Source organism: Chlamydotis macqueenii, chromosome 12 (assembly GCF_036417535.1).
Source record: "Chlamydotis macqueenii isolate bChlMac1 chromosome 12, bChlMac1.mat, whole genome shotgun sequence".
Lineage (NCBI taxonomy): Eukaryota > Metazoa > Chordata > Aves > Otidiformes > Otididae > Chlamydotis > Chlamydotis macqueenii.
In genome coordinates this window covers 17,744,436-17,761,822 of record NC_141567.1, presented here as the reverse complement: position 1 = coordinate 17,761,822, position 17,387 = coordinate 17,744,436, and the positions used below count along the sequence as shown (strand labels likewise).

General features: G+C 35.9%; 1 protein-coding gene across 1 annotated transcript in view; it reads right to left on the bottom strand.

Annotated features, from left to right (window-relative positions):
* Positions 1–17,387, bottom strand: part of SCAPER (S-phase cyclin A associated protein in the ER) — a 157,748-nt gene that overhangs the window by 39,301 nt on the left and 101,060 nt on the right. The window contains exons 24-25 of the mRNA XM_086757440.1: positions 12,203–12,318; positions 4,767–4,890 (exon numbers count right to left, since the gene is read on the bottom strand). Coding sequence (XP_086613566.1) covers positions 4,767–4,890; positions 12,203–12,318 — 240 coding nt within the window. The remainder of the gene's footprint in view (positions 1–4,766; positions 4,891–12,202; positions 12,319–17,387) is intronic.

The window sequence follows — 17,387 nt, the reverse complement described above, 5'->3', positions numbered from 1 at the left end:
AACACCTCAATACAGAACAACACCTGATGACCACCATACTTCTCCAGAAGATCTAAGTCACTTGCCAATCAGGTTAGAAGCACAACACGCAGCTGTCTCTGAAGAGACCTCAGAAGAATGGAATCCAATTTTTCTAAATCATTAAATTAGAGCCCACCCCTAAAAATGGCAGTGAGGTTGAGACGTACAACTCACTCGGAAATCTGAAGACAAACCTACATGCAGGATACAGATCTGGAAGGAAATTCTCATGGAGAGTATAATTTATCTTATTTTTTCATTTCATAGTCCAAGATAATTTAAACCAGCTGAAATTCTGCTCTAAGTGAAGTGTGTGTGGAAGTCCTGGAGTTTTAATACTGGTAGTGCAGATGCATCAATGCAGACCCGGGGCTCCCACATACGTTCACTGTGCTGGACTCTACGTGCCAATAGGCCTCCTGGAGGCACTTGTATCAGACAGCTTCAGGCTTTCAACACTGTAATTAGTGATCAATATTGGCTGAAATTTTATTTTCCCTCCAGGTTAATATAGTTTGTACTTGGTTTACGCAAGTGAGGTCACAGAAAATTGTTCCTCTCTGTATAGGTATCAGGAGGGATTTGGTAACACTTGGTGACAAAGAACAACATGCGCATTTCTTTATTATTCATTAGCTCTGAGCCTTGTGTTGGTACTTAAAACTCATTGTAGTAGTCTGTTTCTGGTGAGGAGCCAAGTGAGCAAGTGAGAAGTCTTTAGTTGCTTATTCAAGTTCAATAGGAAAAATAATATTATGTTGCTCCAGTGACTTGTGTTGACTAAAATAATTCATGCCTAATGATTCTCATTGCCTACTGAAACAGATGGATTAAGCTTTGAAATGTATAAATCAATTTAAATGTGGTGACTTTGCACTAGGAACATCAATTTTTTAAAATTGCTAACAAATGCTACTCACTGCTTTTCCACCTAAGATAAATATATATATATAACTTTTCTCTTAAAAGATTTAAAAACACCTTGCAGTCGAGCCTCCCACTTGCTGTAACAAATAGTAGTATAAACAGGTAATGTCTGTTTTTGTCTTCTAGTTGAATGCACAAGAGAACTGTATTTTCTAAGTGTATAGCCCTTAGCTACACAAGTTGATGCTCTGATATAAAACTCTTCTTCCCAATTTGTAAATTAAATAGATCTGGCACTCTTAATACCACCGTTTATTGCAGAGCTGATTTTTCACATTTGATTTTTGGGGAAAGTGTGGGTGTGTTAATATAAAATTAGAGCAAATGTGGGTTTTATACTGTGTATGTCAAAGAGCAGACAGAAGAAAACACTGTTTTACAGAAAATGGGTAAATTTGAGCTTAATTCTTACCTTTAATATTTTCCATTTATATGAACTCAAATGAGTGACAAAAGATCAGCTCTTTTACTGAAGAAGTAATTGATGGGATAGTGTGAAAATCAGTTGAGATTTATGTTCAAAATTAATTGGGGTGCTTGCCAAAATGATGTATTACTTCGCTTGTTGATTATTATATCAAGCAAGGGGGTAGGAAATCTTCAGCTTTAATAGTGTAATTAGGAAAGCTTTCAAGCCCTGGTTTCTTTGTGTTGATTACACAAGGAGTTAACGATATTAATTGTTGAACATGGGTGGCTTTGGATAGGTAAATGTTAAAACATTCCACATTTTTATTTCAGAGGTTTAATAGGTTTAAAAATTTAACTGAAAAAAATATACAGGTATGATTACACACTTAAACTGACTTCTCAAGCAATTGGAATAAAACATTTTTAAATCACAAAGGAAAACCAAGAAAGATGTAACTATTGTTCAATTACTTGACACATTCAACATCTCAATGCCATTTCAGGATTTATGATGACTGCCTCTGCTGGGCTTAATCAAGACTCCTACTTACTTTAAATCAGTTCTTGAAGTAGAATACTCTGATGACCAGGTTCCCAGCTCTGGTACAGTCTCCATACAACTGTTAAGCCATTCAGCAGAGAATTCCCCCTCTGTAGGGATTCCCTTGCTTGTGCAGAGCTGCCATAAGCTCTTCAGCTCTGCCCAGCATCTAGGACTTAATCCTGCAAGATGCTGAACAATATGGCCTCAATCCAGTAAAGCACTTAGGCACACACTTAATATAGCTGGAAACGTTACTCCATTCTGACTCGTCACCAAAATTACCTCGGCATATCAGAGCACTTTTCTGTTAGTTTCCAGTTAGCAACTTAGAGCTCTGACACTGAAAATTCATTTATGTTTTCATTTGTAGCATAAAAAGTATAATTCTTCACAGCCATGAAGAATTTTAAATATGGAGTTGCTAAACCTAAATGGAAAGTCTTCAAACCTTTTGAAGCACCCAATTTCTGCTCATTTGGTCACTTATGTTGTATTCTTCCCCCACTAATGGAAAGTAGTGATTTTGTGCTTCTTGCATGTGTAAGATATTGAGTTTGCCTTAAAAACACTCTGGAAGATATGTACTTTCAACACAGCATCTATAGGATGTCAGCTGTCACTTGACTAGAAAAAAAAAAAGACAAATAAAAACCTATCCTTACATGTTTACAGCTCCATGTATTTGTTTCTCTCAGTGTGAAACCTTCCAAAAGACACAGTTAGAAAAGTTCTCGTTATTTTGCAACTACCTTCCAGGTAGAGGAGACAAAGAAGAGCAGAGCTAGCAGTCTGCAGATAAATGGAAGTTCCAACTCGAGCACAAGACTTCCACGAATGTAGGTAGGAAGGTTTGATTCATCCACCAAAATCAGGACACAGGCTACTGCTGACCTCAACAGACACTGACTTAGGCATGACCTGAGCCAAGGAGGCTAAGAAAGGTAAAATGGTAAGTAAAGTCTACAGAAGGTTTCCTACCAGTCTGCTTAGGTATGAGACAAAGGAAGGTCTAAACAGGACACTTCTAACAATTAACTTGGGCAGGCTAGATGTCACAAGAAAAAAAAACGTTCCATTTGTTATTCTATCATTTTGTATTGGTCCCCAAGCTTTCACCAGAGAAAAAATATTTTGTTTTTTTTTTTTCTTATAATTTTTCAAGAAATATTTTGAGGAGAAAAAGTCACACTTGTGTAAAGAAAAATAAACATTTTGTCATCAATGAGAAGTGATTGTTTTAAATGTTATTCTTCGAAACGTAGAGCTCTGAGTTTTAGCAAAAGTGAAGCTGACATTGTATTCTATTTCGATGAATAAAACCAAAACTAAAATAACATTAAATTGGTTGGAAGTAAGGTTCATACTTGCTGTATTCAAGAATATATTTAAAGGTTTCTCAAAACTGGATTCTTTCTGTTTCTGTATACAGGAGATATTGGTATATTTGTTTAAAAATTAGTTAAAACCTCACAAATATATATTCTCATTTATCACTCCTGGTATTACTTGGGGTTTATTTCCCAAGAGTAAGTGGAAACACACACAACACAGGCAAAGGCAGCACTATACAGCTCACCAAACTAGGAATACTGCAGGGAGTTAAATTCTTTGGAGGAGTGTCTTTGAGGATTTTGGTATTCAGAGCTTGATCTAATTTTAAAAGTGTTCTCCATTTGTCCATTTCTTTTTCTTAAAAAATTCAAACTTGATCTGATTTATTTTATTTCCAAAAGAGAAAAATCAGGGTTAGAAAAGCAGCACAGTATTTACTTTTTGTACTTAAATATGTACTTTATGGAACTATGAAGATACCCTAGTTTATGAGCCAATTTTGCCTGAAGAGAACATAAGGGACTTTATGCATAGGAAAGAAAAGTCCACTGTGGATCATGGGAAACACCAAGCTTTAATTACAATTTTGCTGCAATTCAAGGGTAGTATTTGGCAACAGACTGAAAATAGCTCTGAGTGTAGTAAATTTTTTCTTACGCAGCATCTCTGATCTCTAGGTGGCCAGCATTTCCTAAGAAATAGCCTCTGTATTTCCTCAGGAAAAGCGCAGGTCATTTGCACAGTGCTACGCTGAGAAAATGGAAGGTGCTTGGCATCAGAACGCATCTTGTCACATGTGAAGTTCTGATGGATTTCACCTCTTGTGTAATTACCCATGGAGCCTTTGCTCTGGCTCGCTCTGCGCAGAGCCAGCAGTGTTGTGACTGGCCCAGCACAATACATGCACCTTTCACTAAGTATATTTGAAATCTAATACCTGGAATCCTCTTGGAAAGATTTGGTGAAGAACAATGAGCTGGCAGCTACTTAGAGGAGAATGCACAGGTTGCATTCGGGTTTCCTTTGGGTCAAGGACCTTCAGAATATCTTTTTAAAGTGTTCATCAACAGCCCAGTGGCTTGTTGATTCTAACAGCGTCACTTAAATTATTTAAAGTATGTACATAACTTTTCAATTAACAAACTGCTTGGCTCATGAAAACACATACACACAATTTATAAGTAGAGAACCAAGACTAAATATCTTATGATGAGCAGGTCACTATGAATTAAAAATGAGTTTTCAAATAAAATATTTAATGACATTTCAAATTAAATGAAACATTGGAAAATTAAAACTTTCACAGTTAAAGAGTCCTGCTGTTTAAACACTTCAGCAAATCAAACTACAGCAACATATTGACCTGACTTATATTTCTGATATTGAAACATAAGAACCAAACATACCTGGACAACTCATAATATTCTATACTTTTGAGCCTTTATTCTCATGTATCTCCTGGGGTTCTTACACTCTAACATGTCTGCAAAGCACACAAAAATTTCTAAATTAAAATAGGTATTTTACGTACCGTAAACTGATGTATCAACAGATCCATTAGAAAAGTGATCTTATTACTAAAAAGAATATAGGTGCAGTTTTCCACGCAATTACTGCAGGTGAGGCTGTAAGCATTTACTGTATTGCAGAGTGACCTAAAAATTCAGAAGGGAAGAAAAATAAGAATGTTACTTTTTTTCTTTGGTACATTAAAAGCAAATAAACGGAAGCACATCAGAAAACAAGCTTTCAGCAATTCACAACCATTTTCTTAAATTTAGGATTCCGAACAGAACCAAAAATTTACATGAAATCAACTAAGTAATTAGTAACTTCAAAGCAGTAACGCCATATTTATCAGAAGTCATGCGCTGTAAGGGTATTGCACGCTTCCAAACTCAAAACTCAGTTTATACCTAAATAATATGCATTGGAATATGCATTCCTTACAATACATTATATTAACCTAATACAAATTACGGATGTACTTGAAAGCTGTAACGAAACTTACACAGAATATCAGATAATTTCATAATTTGAATATGTAATATTATTTTCTTGTGGCTTATAGTTGTTATCACGCAAGAAATTCAGGTATAAGGTCTCTTTCCAAGCACAACCTTCAAGAAAAAACCCAACTGTATAAAGTAATTCACAGTATTCCAGGACCAGCTTTAGAGAGAGGTTACTGTGCAGGGCCTGTGAACTAATGCAAGGGAGAGGATCAAGTAATTTGTACTCAAAAAGCAAAACTGAGCAGGTGACATTCCTGTCCAAAAATTTCTACTGACATGTTGTGAACCACTGCTGTACAGAGCCTTTCAGTGTCAGCGTACGACTACAACAGCATCAACTAACCCACGCCTACGGCTGGCAGGAAGAGGTAACAGGTTTGCAACGGTAAGAACAGAAAATCATAAACACAAGTCACAGCTCCAGATGTACAAAACATGCGCAGTTACTCTTTGCATCACGTGCAATAATTTCCATCTGAGCCCATTAAAGTGTTCTCCTCAAAACAAGATTTGCAGGGAAGCTGGGACCAGTCCTATAGAATATACTGACAGAGAAGATAAATCTGACCATGGATTCAGAATAAACACAAAATTCATTTCTTGAACTTTGCTTACTACAAAGCTATCACTGTTACTATACAAATATGCACACAGACTCACAACACAAATCTATCATAAATATATACAATAATAAATAAAGATGGCTAGAAATTCAAGTTGTTTGTCTAAAGCAAACCAAAAAGAAAAGAACTTTCACTTTGTTGGTTTTTTTAAACATGAAAAAATTGTGACTATGTTCAAATAAGCTCCATAGAAGAAAATAAATTGTGAGCACTGTCAAAAGGTCATACAAAAGCAGGACTGCAACAAACAAGTTATCTTACAGAAATCATCAAAGCTGGTATTTAACATAACAAGCTGCTGACTAATTCAACATACTGATAAAGAGAGTTGAGTTTTATGCTTTATTTTTCTCCTAAAATATTTTTTGATACAACAAATAAGGAAAGCTGCTTTAGTGATTGCTGTGCTCATTCCTGTGGCATCTGATTACGTAGCACGGCTCCCCAGAGTTGAAATGGAAGGATCTTATACACATATATTGTATTCCTAAGCCAGGAAAAGCTGCAAATGCTCAGAGGCTAGAAAATTTAGAGGCATTTTTTTCCATTTGTAGTTCTGGATTGTCTCTTCTTCAGCTTGAAAAGTAATTTTGCATTTAAAAAAGAAGCATTACCTTGCTCGGTTTGATCTGTAAAAACATAAAGAACATTTATATCTCTCCTTTGTTAATATTCTGAGTATCAGCTCCTTACCAGTTATATTACTTTTACTGTACTGGTAATTAATTTTACTCTGCTGCCTAATTAAATCAGTTCACGTGGTATGAAAACAACATCATTTATTGATCAAAGGCAGGTTAATTTTCATCTATTTCATCTAATTTTTACCCTACAAGGATAATATCTACACAAAATTCCAGTAGCATGCTTGCCTTGTAACTGGATTCCTTTTTCCTGTCCTGACGATATAAGGGTATTTATTTCACTTTCCTCAGTAGGCACCTATTTTTACTTTTCATTGATGACTACTCCCCTGTGAAGGTGTATTTACAGGGAGAGAGAGATTATATTGGTAGTTTCTACTTTCAGTTGAGAAGATGCTTTAAATCAGCATTTGTAATTTTATCAGCTATTCTAAAACAAAGATTAATTCTATTTAATGATAAACATTATAATTTCCCAAAGCATCAAATATGAACTTGGTAGGTGAACTTACAATTTTGACAGCATTTCAGAGTTTCTGAGGTGATTCAGTTAATTCACTGCAGTAATATTTTTTGATATGCGGGAATCCTGACTCCTAAGAGGATCATTTATTTTACATTTGAAAACATGAAAACTTCCCACTTTATATATAGAACAAATTCCACTGTAATAATGCATCATGCTTTTGTATTTCCCAACTGAATGTCATGTCAGAAAAGGTACTTGCATTTTCAGAGACTCAAATAATGCATTTGAAAAGTTGTGTAAGCAAATGGATGTCAAATTAATTTTTTACAACAATAAAGAGAGTTCTTTTAATTGATAACATAAGCTTGCTAACTACGGTTTGTCTAAATACATTCTAATCACGGCACACTCCGAACTAGGATTCAGTTCCACGATTTTTTTAAATTCAAAACTGGAAGTGTCAGGACAGAAGCCGTCCCCAGGTGGTTCGCAGTGTTAAATGGCAGATTAAAGACAGCACAACTAATTTCTTTACTTTAATCTTATTAAGGGACCAACAGCTGTCAAGTGTCACCATTTCTGCAAAAGGCCTCTGAGACAAGTGCAGTGCTGCAAATGTCAAGCCGGAACTTTATTTAACCACCAGTTAAATTCTCTGGGATGAAAAACTCAATGCATCTCTTCTTCTTCTTTTTTTTTTTTTTCCCCTGTTGGAAGCTCTAAGTGCTCTTAATTCCAAAACATTTATCCCAAGAGGTATCAAAATCAGCTGAAATAGTAAAGTATGAGCCTCACGTAAAGCAGCTGTCTATCGATAACGGGTGTTGCTCTAAACTTTGTATCACACCCACAAATCAGCTTTAAGGCTGTGTTAGCCAGCATGTATACTCAAACCACGTAATACGTCTACCCTCTGGTGTAAAGCTTTCCTCCAGAGTAAATCCAATTATAAAAACACTCATTACGGTACACAAACTTTGATCCAAAAAAGAAATTTGTCTTTAAACTAGACAAAAACATGCATGTGTATGTTATATTTATTTTACATGAGTACAAAGAAACAGGAAGAGGATTCATTTTAATCAACATTTTCAAGCTAGATCTCAACAGTTTATATGTATGTACGTTATTTTCTTTTACACTTGCACATCTCCATTCTCCGCAATTTGCCTGATATAAACCAGCTGGCAAACTTTTATTCAAAGTGCTGAGGTAGCAACAGTATCCAACCACACAAAACTAATCCACCATACGGCACCAGGATACGTAGGCGAGAGCTCAAAACTTCTGCTTTTTAAAAATCAGGGCACCATCAACATATAATAATTAACCTGTTGCAGGTGTGATGATTTTCACATCACTTTCAACTGCTGAAGATTATAAATGAATGTGCTTTGGTCATCAATGAAGAAAATAACCCCAAAAGCTCAGTTTGGCAGTGAAATAATAATATAAAACTAAACATAACCAAATTCAGGATGTGTCAATTTGGTAGTGAACTGCTCGTTTTCAACCAGTTTGAATATTATGCAGCACTCTGACAGGGAAAGAAAGTGATCACTATTGGTATTTAAAAGCTGAGTTGAGCTATTAGTGAAAAACGGTGCAGAGAACGGCTGTAAACTGGAATGGTTTAAGACTCACCGAGGTAAGAATATGGATTGAAACAACAACACAATAACTGATTTTAAGGTCAAAATACTCAATTTTAACTCCTGATGACTATACAGGCCCTTATACTTCACTCATGAGGCCTATTACACAATCAGGAACCCTCAAAGATGCATAATCAATTACTATTTTGTCTGTATTTTACATTATTTAAGGATATCCGATTAAAAAAATGGGCTCCATTTGAAGTCTAGTCTCAATTAATAAGAGAGAAGACAAAACTCAGCACCAATTCCCCTTCAAGACATTTCCAAAACCACACTGGAGTTTCATTCTGAAATATTACTGTACCTATGAATAAACTATTGCATGACAAATAGCAATCAAACAATTAATTTACCCCAACATTTACAAGTGTGACAGAATTTGAAAGTCTTCTCCAGAAATCCTCCAGTCCCTGGCTTATCAATTGTTTCACTGTGAGATCTAGCTCTCAACCCAAAAGTCTTGTAACATTTCCCAGAGCTCCTTTCAACAATAAACCTTGTTCCTGTATTGCACAGGAGCGCAACACTGCTTTATTCTTGAGCTCTGAGACAGACAGCAAGAACATATCATGGAAAGAAAGAGATGCTGCAGGTTTCAGATGTTGAACTTGCAAAGAGGTATGCTCATAAAACCAAGTAAAAATTACAAAGAACAAGCTATAAAACCAGTTCTCAGCTCAAAATAATCCTTTCTGAAAACAGCAGCTTGTGCCAATGCCACCCATAACATTATGCGGGCACTATTTTCTCATTTTAAGTATATAATTATGTTCGAGCTTTTTTACCCTGGTAATATTTGCTTTAAGTAAATGATGCAAGAAATTGTATGAATGGAGGAGATACATTATAATAAAACTGACTTTAATCATGTCTTAACTTGTAACAGAAGTCCTCCTTTGTTTCTCAAACAACTACTACTAATTTCTATTTAAAAATGCCAGTCACTCAAGGAACTCCAAGTATTTCACAAATGTTAATTAAACAAACCCTACAAACCTCTTTAGTTAGCAGATTTGTTACAATTTTCAAGTCCAGTAACATGTCATGGCACAAAGGGGGTACATGAGTTGCCCATAGCAAATATGCAAGGCACCACAAGGGATGAGACTCATCTTCTGGTCTTCATCTTAAATCATCAAATTATTTTGCTGTGCAACTCCCACTTGCTTTTCAGTAGAAGCATAAGAAAAATATCATACGACTCTGAATCTCTTCAAATTCTCCTCAATATGCCTTATTTTGTGGAGAACTGAACAAATTCAGGAAAACTACAAAATGCTACTTTAAGAAGTAAGGCAGCTGGACACTAATTTGTATGTCAACACCAATACTACAATCCACTGCTTTCTCTTTTCCTTTTTCAATGATTTATTTGAAGGGGAGAAAAATTGCCCCAACACCAAATGTATCATCTGTCTCATAAATGTCACATCTTTTTCACAGCATTTGCCACCCTGCTGGTCTAACTACCAATCTGGACAGTAGTACAAAACAACAGGCATATTGTTAAATCTTCTGATAATAAAGCTTTATCTTGTAGACACGGGATTAAAGTTCTGAGCTGCACCATACTGGCAGGATTTTGGAGAAAGAGAGATGTAGATAATAGCCCACGTAATCTCCTCACCTACTTGAAAATAGCTTATCCTCACCACAAAACAACAGACAAATTCCCAATTTATGATGAGTACAAACGGTTAAACATTGCAAGAGCACACAAACAATCTTACTTACAGTATTGTGCTTTAGCAAAGCATATTTGGCTAGGGGAAGAGTGGAGAGAAATTAATGAAAGGTCAACTTCTTTCCACAGGGCTTTTCTTTGTCTTTAAGCAGAAAAACCTGCTGCTTTGCTAGATTCAAAGTTTAAGAACTGTGGATGTAAATTGTATTTGTGCAAAAGAAAGAAAAATAATTTCAAACTCATTTCAAAAACTAAATGAAGAGAAATATGACACAATTTTCTCCATTTAAAGAACTAAATATATTCTACAATTATCCTTTGTTTTTGAAACTCTCCCAAACATGCTCTGTTCAAAGCAACACATTTGAAGAATTTTTTAAATCCTTTTAGTGAGAACATTCTAACACGTGTTAACACGGTTTATCTAAACCAGCCACCTCTGTGCCTGTTTCAAACTGCTCATAGAAAGTCCCACGCTCTGGAACGGCTGCTTACTCTTCACAGTCGAGTTGCAGCTTCCGCACAGACTACGTGCTTCTCTACCAGAAAGAAGATCGCAGAAACAGCAACAGAGGAGCTCTGCATCACGTGCAGCGACATCAGGTTCACTGTGACACTTCTAGCAGACTCTACACTCTGCAAGTTATCCTCATACTGTCTAACAAACTTGAAACAAGATGTTTTCAGTAATGTAAACACAATATTCTCAAACCTTCTCAACAAAGGTTGCCAAAGTGAGACTATTCTTAAAATGAAAGAATAAGAATCCAAGATGTATAGAAGATGCACATTCTAAGAATTTAAAGCTAAATTTAAGCTAAGCTTTATGTGGTCACACATTGCGGCTCCTTCCCTGGCAAACTTTATCCCACATTGATGAGGATAACTCAAAATTAGAGCCTCTGCAAATTAACGAGTCCAAAGGCTGTTGCTGAGCTGCTCACCATAGGACCAGTTCAGGACTGCTCATCAGTGGAGCTGGCTGGACTTGCAGTAAGTGCATTCTGCACAACTTAGCAGGAAGGCAGGAATTTTATTCTCTTTGAAGAGCAAAGTTAAGATACTAAATGTACATTTTTTTCTTGGTGTTCTTTCCTAGCACTTCACACATGTCCCATAACATATTAATGGACAGTTTTAATCCAAACCCACACAACGTAGTGCTTAAATTCCAATTATTACAATATTAACATAGATCTACAAACAAATGCTGACAATGGTACACAACAGTATATCCTGGGCTGGGTTCCTCTTGTACTGAAACCATGCCCAGCTCTTCTCTGAAAACACATATCTGCTTTTGAAGGGATAAAAATTACAGTTAGAGATTAGGTAAAAAGCATGCTTTTGAGTTATCAGTTTTTGCAGACATTTGGTTAGTCATCACCTTTTTTTTAGGGATTAGACCTTTAAACCCTTCTATTCTTATGTACTATAAAGAGGAATTCCCCTAATCCATAAGAATTTTGATTTACCTGTTTGTAGAAGCCCTTTCAGCTAGCAGTATCTTACAACTGCTTTATTTTAAACACAGTCCGGCTCCAGTGAATTACAATCCTTTAAAAAAACCCTCCACTTCCTACTAGAGATCTTTACAGACTAACTTCAAAAGATAGGTATCTCCTCTTCTGTTTAACACAATTTTCTCTTTTCTTATTTTGTACAATTAGGGATGCCACCGCTCAAATATATCATAGCTATAAATAATATCACCAAGTTAGAAAACCTTTCAACTTCCATAGTAGTATAGAGTAGAGCATGATTTTTTTTCTTTGAAGCTCAACACTGGACTATGAGAAGAAGAAGCAGTGAAGCAGATGTGAAATAAAAATTCTAGTGATTTTAAGTGGCAAGTGAAGGACCGATCCACTTACTTAAAAGAAATCCGTGAAACCGCATTCAGATTGGTGGGAGAAGTCACTGCTTGAAGAACGTTTTCAAGGGCAGTCAGTCCTCCTGCAGCCCGAAATGCTATTTGATCTGCTGTGTTCTAGATAAACACAGAAGAGAAACAACAGAAATTAAAGAAATTCCTACATAAAAGATACGCCTGATAGACAACTGTCCTGAGTTTTGTCAATGTAGAAAATCCTTAATATATATTTCATCATGTTGAACACCTTTGAAAAAGAGCATTTCACTGCCAGCGCGCAGGGAACAGTATACTTCAGAGCAGGAGCTGAAATTCTCAGGTGCTATTTTTTTCAGAGATCATATAAAATACTACATAGGTAATAGAACTTACCATCATATTTTCTGCAATGACATATTGTTATAGGGACTTTAACAAAGTTACTCTATCTGTTGCTGTTATCCTTGTAGCTGTACTTTATTGCTTTGTATACGACTGAAAGAATACAATCTCTAGATGGGTAATTCCTCTTTTTTAAAAACTTTTCCAAAAGGAGACAACCTCCAGGCTGGTTCCTCGATTTGCTCATTGTATGCATAAAACAGCTTAGGCAGATCACTTTAAAACATGAGTACCATCATTATGTTGACGATACCTGGTTATGTATTTCGCAGAACATGGACCCCTAAGTTAAGTCACTGATCTGGAAGAAAACCTGACAGCTTCTCTGGTCAGACGTCTTGTTTTACCCTTAATCTTGAGACGACAGAAATGCTGCCTGGCAGGTACTGTTGAGGATACAAGTTGGTTAGCTCTTCTGTCTTCTCAAATTATTTGCTTGGAGTTTAAGAATCAGGTTAAAAATCTTGAATTGATTTTTGGTACTACTTCAGTAACTACAGAGGTAAAGTTCAAAAATATCACCCAGATGATTAGTGTAGTTTATCTCTTTGGCAACTCCAACTTATTACTCCGTTAGATCCTTTATCTAATCCACTGCTTGCAGCTTATTCACAATGCAGCAGTATTAACGAATATTTTTAGCTTTGAGGTATGACTTTCACATCCAGCTTGTTTTGCATTCATTGTGCTACATTGCTGGTTATAAATTAAAAGATTCAACATAAACTAGTCGTGAGTGTGTTCCTAGCTTTTCTTTATTTTAGGTGTCCTCTTTGAACGCCCACTTAGCAGATTTCACACTTAAATACCACCCTACCATTATTCTCACAGTTTGTAAAATACTAAGTTTTTGCTGAAGTAGGTCCAGTATTTTAGAACTTACACCCTTTTCCTTTCCTGCAAAATTGGTTTCATCTCCTACTGTTTAAAATAAAGCAAGTAAGATCTTTTTCATCTCTACTTGTAAGTTGCTAATTTTGTATAACTTTACTGGCAATCTCTATTTAATCATCTTGATTTTGTCAATGCGGAGGATATTCTAGTTAATTATTTTTTTTTTCCCCAGTGCTGCAAGCACGTGGGGAAAATGCTCTATAAACACAATCCCGTAAAGAAGGTATTACACGATAACAGACTGTAAAATAGAAAAAAACTCCTAGTGACTCTGGCAATAAAATCTTTTGTTGTACAACAAGAAACATAATTGAGCAAGATATAATAAGACTTAGAATGGAAACATTTTTTCCCTGTGAGAATTAGACAATTATATGTATATTATTAGACATTAGACAATTAGACAATTTTATGCATATTATAACACAAAAGTGTGTATCTTACTTTTTTTCTTTTAAATCATGCAATTTTCTCTCCATTAAGTTTCTTTCAAGCAAACATCTATATTCTATTTAACTTCCAAGCTCCAGAAAAACTGGTCAAACAGAGAAGTCAGATTTTCAAAAAGAAAATATTTTCCACAATTAATAAGAACCACAAAACAGATTTTGTATTTCAAATGTGCATTTTCCTTGGTAATTAACATACGCACACAGCCAATGTAGAAAAATGTGCACGAGGATTTCTGCACACGACTGGCATGCCGGCATTGCAGCACACAACCGAGAAAGACGTTTATGTGGTGCTGCTGATTTATTTGTTACAGCATATTTGTTAGTGCTACTTCAGTTTTAAATGTGCCAAGCACTTCCCACTTCTCACTTTCCCTATTTCTCATGGGAGATTATGCCACAACCTATTAGCTCTCGTGGCAGAGAAGTCTTTCCTGTCATTTAGACCAAATATGCCCTTTCTCTATTTCATCCCATTACTCTGCGTTATATCCCAATTTATTGCACTCGTTTTCTTTCTCCATTTAGTAATTATTCCATTCTTGAATTCATACACTGTTGCATTTTCCCACTTGGCTTGTTTCTTATCCCTATGTATTTGTTAATGCTAAACCCATCCCTGTCTTTTATTTTTTAATGTAAACTTTTCTTATCTGTGATTTGTTTCCAGAACTTCTCTTTTATCCATAAATATCCAGTAATGAAGTGTCCAGAAAGGAACTTCCCCCTCACTCCCCAAATCAGTCACCAGAGTCACACCGAAAGAAGCTATAATGTCCCCCTACTCTGAGAGGAGATCTTCATGTATCTATTCAAAAAGAATATTAACCTTCTGAAGCTGTTTGATTTCCTACATGCTCTCCTTCCACTTCAATCTGGAGCATCACTTCTTTTCAGCATCACTTCTGTAAAGACAGGCTTTTTTCAGAGCGCCTGTTGCATTTTTGGGTAACACTTTGCTAAAATACAAAAGTATACCTCACAAAATACAAGTTTACATTTTAAAGAACTTCCTTTACTACTACAGTATTCTACCAAGTAGAAGTGAATTTTTAATTTAACCCAGTTTTATATGATTTAGCTTTATGTCCTATTATTCTCCTTTCTACATTACCCATAAAAATTAATCTGCATTTCGATGCTTAGCCATCAGGGAAATAAATCTCTAACTATGTGCATGGAAGAGAGAGGGGAAAAGAACTTAAATAAAATGAAGAAACAAACCAGCAGCAAAGTTGGGAAAGACACATAAGCACAGTATTTGTTCACCATGCTTACAAAGGTCCATAAAACTGCCACTGAGAGATTAGGAATACACTACTTCTGGCACGATATTTAATATATTATCTCCAAGGATTCTTTTAAGACTGAGAAGTCCAAGAGCTTTCAAGGCATCTACTGAAAGGCTGTGTTGATTACCAGAGTAACTGCTGGTATACGCAGTGCCTGTGAACGGCCTTGACCACCACGTAGCGTCCTGCTATCAGGAATCCCAGGTTCAGGCACAGCTCCTTGAGCCTGGCCTTGGGTCAGTGCAGGTCATGGGAACTGAAGGGAAAACATGCCCTATCCACAAAGGAGCAGAACAGTCACTTGAATATTGCATTACTGACGTTTCCAGAGTGAATACTGCGTGACTATGGTACTGGAGGAAATGGTGAAAAAAGGAACCGTGTACAGGCAACTCCCTCAGCTATCCACAATACAAGACCTCATACTGACAAGCTGTGTATAAAGAACAAACAGTATTACATCTTCTGAACACCGAAAAATACTGTCATTCTATCTCTGAAGTACAGCAGCCAAATAATACTGAATTATTTTAAAATATTTCTGAATTAATTTCTACCTGAGGCAATTTTCAAATTTTGAATTATTTATATTTTCATCTAAAGAAATCTTTCTTAATGTATAAACATATAGGAGCAGGCTATCTTATCCAATTTGTCTTTATTTCTTAAACTAGCCTATATCCTTCAAAACATGATCTAAACTCGGTAAACGTTCCATAGTGCTAAAGTGTTACATTAACTGATGCATATTAAACATATTAGAAATTCCAAAATAAGCGCACTGAGGCACATAAGTTATTCAAACCTTGCTCACATAATGTTCTTATTCAAATTGGTTCCCATTTGAATCTGTGTTAGCATGAAAGATGCATTCGGGTAACGACGACTTTTACTCTGATAGCACCCAAGGTACTGAGATCAGGCACTATGTTGAGTATGAAAAATGACAGATCTTGTGGGGGAATAAATACTAAATCCCTATTTGGAAAGACCGTAAACTAATACGGTGTTTTTGCCACTGGAAAGAATCCTCCAGACTTCCAACTTAGCCTCCCAAATTACTTAGCTAGATGCTTATGAAATTCATTTAATAATTTCACTACAGAAACTGTTCTTTGAGTGGCTGCATATTTAGATTGGCAAGGTTAGGCAGCAAAGGCGATCGATATAACAGGATTCATGCTTGTGGAACAAAAGAAAATACAGATACAGCTGGTTTTCAAACAGTCTGTGAAAATCTGACTTGCTCATACGTATTTTCAGAAATTCACAACTTCTTCAAATAACATTTTTAAACAACCTGATTTCTAAGTACAAAAGGATTTCAAAACTCTGAAGTTACCTGGTCACACAGGAGAGGAGGGACAAATGAACATTGAGGCAAAAATGATTATTACTGTCATCTATGTGTTTCTTAACAGAGACAGGAGCTGGCATAAAACTTTGGGGATGTCACCTAGATGTGTCTTAATCATTACAAAACCAGAGACATTGTTTGCAGCACTCAAAACCAACAGAAGAAAAAAACCCTTCGTTGTCTGTATTCCTCCCAAGTCTGTACCATTGTGAAATACAGTGGTCTTGTTTGTACAGGAGGAAAGCCAATACAGCTGATGTGATATTAAGTATGTATTCTTAATCTTTGGACCATTATAAACTTGTCATTTAGAGTAGGCTACAACTGATTTCAGTAGAACAGTGCATGAATCAAGTAATTTTAGCAGAGAGTGCATGTACACTAATGCATGTGCAGCAAAGTAAACAGAAACAACAATAAATTTTAAAAATAATTTAACTATTTTATGGATTAATGATGAATTAAACATTTTAAGAAACATAAAATTAATCTTTTTTAAAAAAATTATGACAAACAATCAAGCAAGCTCCTTGCACACTGGGCTAGCACAGCTGACTTATTTATCTACCTGTTAAAACACCTTAATGGATTTGAATTCCCCTTCTCCCCTCTCCTACGGCTTGAGTGACAACTGACTAATAGGATTGCAGGCTCTGTTCCAATAATACAGCTCAGCTACATGCCAGCAAAAAATGACAGCCTAAACCTGAATTACATGGCCTGGGAATCCATCCAATTATTAACTAAAGTAACTGTTATTACCTAACCTAATCAAAGGAGAAGCAGCTGTTAATCTTTGGTGGCCCGCAG